General features: G+C 50.6%; 1 protein-coding gene across 1 annotated transcript in view; it reads right to left on the reverse strand.

Annotated features, from left to right (window-relative positions):
- Nucleotides 1-4333, reverse strand: part of LOC123973347 (tyrosine-protein kinase receptor TYRO3-like) — a 25542-nt gene extending 21209 nt beyond the window's left edge. Inside the window, exon 1 of the mRNA XM_046053285.1 lies at nt 3955-4333. Coding sequence (XP_045909241.1) covers nt 3955-4018 — 64 coding nt within the window. The 5' untranslated portion in view covers nt 4019-4333. The remainder of the gene's footprint in view (nt 1-3954) is intronic.
- Nucleotides 4334-4574: the final 241 nt, after the last annotated feature.

The following is a 4574-nucleotide window of genomic DNA, read 5'->3' on the forward strand; positions in this document are numbered from 1 at the left end:
TTAAACCTGCGTCCTCTCCAGCAGCCAGCAGGGGGGACGACTTAAACCTGCGTCCTCTCCAGCAGCCAGCAAGGGGCAACTTAAACCTGCGTCCTCTCCAGCGGCCAGCAGGGGGGACGACTTAAACCTGCGTCCTCTCCAGCAGCCAGCAGGGGGGACGACTTAAACCTGCGTCCTCTCCAGCAGCCAGCAAGGGGCAACTTAAACCTGCGTCCTCTCCAGCGGCCAGCAGGGGGGACGACTTAAACCTGCGTCCTCTCCAGCAGCCAGCAGGGGGGACGACTTAAACCTGCGTCCTCTCCAGCAGCCAGCAAGGGGCAACTTAAACCTGCGTCCTCTCCAGCGGCCAGCAGGGGGGACGACTTAAACCTGCGTCCTCTCCAGCAGCCAGCAGGGGGGACGACTTAAACCTGCGTCCTCTCCAGCAGCCAGCAAGGGGCAACTTAAACCTGCGTCCTCTCCAGCGGCCAGCAGGGGGGACGACTTAAACCTGCGTCCTCTCCAGCAGCCAGCAGGGGGGACGACTTAAACCTGCGTCCTCTCCAGCAGCCAGCAAGGGGCAACTTAAACCTGCGTCCTCTCCAGCGGCCAGCAGGGGGGACGACTTAAACCTGCGTCCTCTCCAGCAGCCAGCAGGGGGGACGACTTAAACCTGCGTCCTCTCCAGCAGCCAGCAAGGGGCAACTTAAACCTGCGTCCTCTCCAGCGGCCAGCAGGGGGGACGACTTAAACCTGCGTCCTCTCCAGCAGCCAGCAGGGGGGACGACTTAAACCTGCGTCCTCTCCAGCAGCCAGCAAGGGGCAACTTAAACCTGCGTCCTCTCTAACAGCCAGCAGGGGGGACGACGTAAATTATGGTCCCATTTAGAGGAACATAGACCAGGAAGCAGGCGAGGCTTTAGGGCGGGGCTACAAGCTGATTGACAGGTCGCTAGCATGGCGACAGTCAGGATAGAGGCGATATCTGTGTTCTAAACACAAAAACCAAAAGTTTGGATGACAGACATAAAGGCAGCAAGCTGTCCAGTCACAGCGTGAAGGCCAGTTTATGCTTCTGCATCGAGTCTGCGCCGTGGAGTCTTCTTTTTCTTCGTCGATGCAGGCTGCTTCAAACAATGTTGACTGAAAGTGAGCGGACCATACTGTTAGTGAAAGTACTGCAGAAACGAGAGACGGCGTCGGAGGAGATGGTAGGTATGACCGTTGAAGAAGAAGGAGGAGGAGGAGGACAAGCTGGAAATGCGACACTACCGAGCCGACCAATCACAGGTCTTGCGGTCTGCGTCGCTGCAGGCACATTTTAGAGGTTGTGCGGCACAGATGTGTGAGCCACAAATAAATTGGCCTTAACTCTCAGTGTTTGAAATAACACCAGAGCTCCCCTTTCATTTCTCCAGCCTCCTGGTCAGAGCTCGCTTTCATCATTTCTTATTTACTCACAGTCCGAGGTGACGGTTTGTGTCCGATAAATATACTGGCTGCAGAGAAGCGGTGAGCAGCGGGGACCAGGACACGACGACCTAAATGATCAATCAGAACAGTTCCTGATCAGCTTTCCGCCGCAGCGAGAGGACAGCGGGGAAAGAGAGAGATGGCGTCATCGACCTGCAGCTGCTGCACATCACTTCCCTCCACTGATGACATCACCAAACGCTGAGGTCTGAGCGGATGATGTCATCGTTTAGTGAACTCTGACCTCACCATGAAGAGGCAGAGGTGCTGCTACGTGTTCGTACAACAATCTGCGTCCTCACCAGCGATTTAGCTGCGTAGATCAGTGACCGTTGACGTACAGCGGGCATGTGCATGGCGGAGTAAACAGGAAGCAGACCGTCTACTCCGCAGCTGCAGAAGATTTGATGCTAGAAGAGGTGCTAGCAAAGACATCAAGGTCAGTAACGCTTGGAATTTGTCATCCATGTTGCATTCACTGCAGGTAGTCCATGTGGGGTCATGTGATAGGAAGCCAGACGTCTGCGTTTTAAAGTCCTCTGTTTGCACCCATCAGCTCTAACACGCCGCCCTGGAGTTTAAAACCAAAACGGGGTCGGAAGCGTTTTCACACTTCAACTTTTAAACGTCTGAACGGGAGGCGGAAACGCAGCACAAGGTCTGAGGTTCAAAATAAAGACATAGCAGAGTGGGCGGAGCCTGAGTGACACACCAGAAGCTGCCCAGGTGAAACCGCCGGACCAGGTGAGACAAGGCTCACAGACTCAAAGGGCGTTCAGGTCCGTGAGGTCAGATCGTCAGGTGTGCGAGGGCCCTCTGCAGACATTTTGAGACCCTTATGAACCCTTTGCCTGAGTGAATTACCCACAGTTCATAGCATTGTGACATGAAACACGGTGGTGACCAGGGGAAGCCTGGAAGCAAGAGAAAAATCACAGCAAACCGCCTTAAAAGAAGAAGAAGAAAGGTAAACAAACAAGCATGACAGAGCATCGAACTAAGCAGATAGAAGAAGATCAGCTTCTTACTTCTTGTACTTTTTGCTTAACGAGGCTGTTTGACCAGCAGCGGTGATTTTTCACAGATCTAGATAATCCTGACAGACACCTCTCGTCCACCCTGCAGGGCGGGACCTTTAAACCTTCAGCGCCTCATTGGCACAAAGAAAGTAAACAACTTAAAAAAAATAAATCCCAACCCCACAAAAGTGTGCAACATGTTTCAGCGTCACCAAAGTAATGTGCTGAAGTCCCAGAGTTCCGCCCCGTTCCTATTTACAGCACTTTGAGCCTCTTGCACTCAAACACTCACCAGGTGACGTCAGTTAACTCTGTGAGGGTTCAGGGATCAGGGTTCAGGGTTTAGGGGGGACACTGAGGTTGGGCCAGTTTATCTTAATGCCTAGTAACTGTGAGCAGCTCCTCCGTTTCCTGTGTGCATTGCATTGTGGGACAGCGGCGCCCATCAACAGCTCCTCAGTGTTGTTAGTCTGCAGACACGCTGAGCTGCAGCTGCTCTCTCACAAACCGCCTCACAGCTCCTTCACACTGATGTTTTCTTCCTTTTTCTACAAATCCGTGTCAGGTCAGCATCATGTGACCTCTGACCTCCTGCTGCAGGTGGGTCCTTGCTGATCCAGGGGCTTTAAATTGTCCCTTTCAGCTGATTTCAATACAGATTTATATTTTTATTATTGCAGTTCCACTTTGCCCCACTGGTTCTACACTAAATTCAGTGTGTTGTTATTTTCCTGCTGAATTCTTTCCCTTGTGCTGCAAAGACTGGAGGCGATCTCTCCACGGTAGAGTTTATTGGTTTTGTCTTATCTAAAAATGAGTTCTGACTCGTGCCGTCAAAGGTCGCAGTGATGTGGGAGTCCTACAAAGATAAACAGTTTCACTGCAGAGCCGGTGTGATAATAAAACGCTGTCTGCAGCTCACATTCCCTCACGTTCCCTCGGTAACCGTCGTGAACCCGCACCCGCCCAGTGGGTGATGTTTTTAACTGTGCTGCGAGTTCTCACGCCAAACTCCATTCGAAAATTGTGAAAATCAAAATACATTTGCTTATTAGCTTGTTTCTATGCAGACAGGCACAGATATTTGGCCTCTTTGATTCCGCACGAGTCTCCTGGTTAATTCGGCATACATACAAGAACCCATAAGCAACTTAGTTCAATTAGAGTTTGAGGTTGTTGTGATTCAGACTGCCCCTCTGACCGCATTAAGATGAAAGAAAACAACAGGAATAACTTTATAAAAGATGCTAATTACTTCGGATAAAGTGCTGCTTGCTGTGCTGGGTGCATGCCGAGTGGACTAGAGGCTGGCTTAGATTAATTTAAGTTCTTTAGGTGAGTTTTATCAGAGGTGAATATTTGCCGAAAAGTTACAAAACCTTAAAATATAACTCTTCCGAATGGAGTTCGGCCTCGTGAAAAAGTTGCCTCTTCACCAAAAACACAGATGCATATTTCAGCAGATAGATGAGCTCACACTCACCGTCTCCACAGGTGCCTTCATGACTCCAGAGGAAAAACAGAAGGATCCACAGAACCAGCTTCATCTTCTCATTGTTCCCGTCGTTTCAACAGTCGTTCACGTTAACTGGGTGGCTCGGCACGGCACGGCTCGGCTCTGCTCACACTCCCTCACTGAGGACTCATTCCCAGCTGGACAAACAGGATTTGCACCGGAGAAAAGTGCGCGGTGGGGGTGAAACGGCTCGAGGCTCGGTCTCAGTGGAGAGAATCGAACCAGCCGGCACGAGTGATGCGTTTGATCCCCGCGTGAGAGGACGCCGCATAAAGTTCATGGAAGTTTGTTTAAACCGCAAACACTCGCACGCATTCCGCCGCAGACGTCAAGTTAGACACGTTCAAACGCGACCACACCGGAAATGAAGCGGAATCACCTCCAAAATAAAAATTAAGTTGTTCTAAAACAGTTTAACTTTTTAAATTTAATTTATTTTACGTTTATATGTTTAATGTCTTATAATCTAATACTAGTCTAATACTTTATTGTCACATACATGTTGCGAAATTCATCCCCTGCATTTAACCCATCCCAGCGGGAGCAGCGCCGGGGACCAGCTCCAGATCTTTACCAGAACCTGACAT

Source organism: Micropterus dolomieu, linkage group LG07 (assembly GCF_021292245.1).
Source record: "Micropterus dolomieu isolate WLL.071019.BEF.003 ecotype Adirondacks linkage group LG07, ASM2129224v1, whole genome shotgun sequence".
NCBI lineage: Eukaryota > Metazoa > Chordata > Actinopteri > Centrarchiformes > Centrarchidae > Micropterus > Micropterus dolomieu.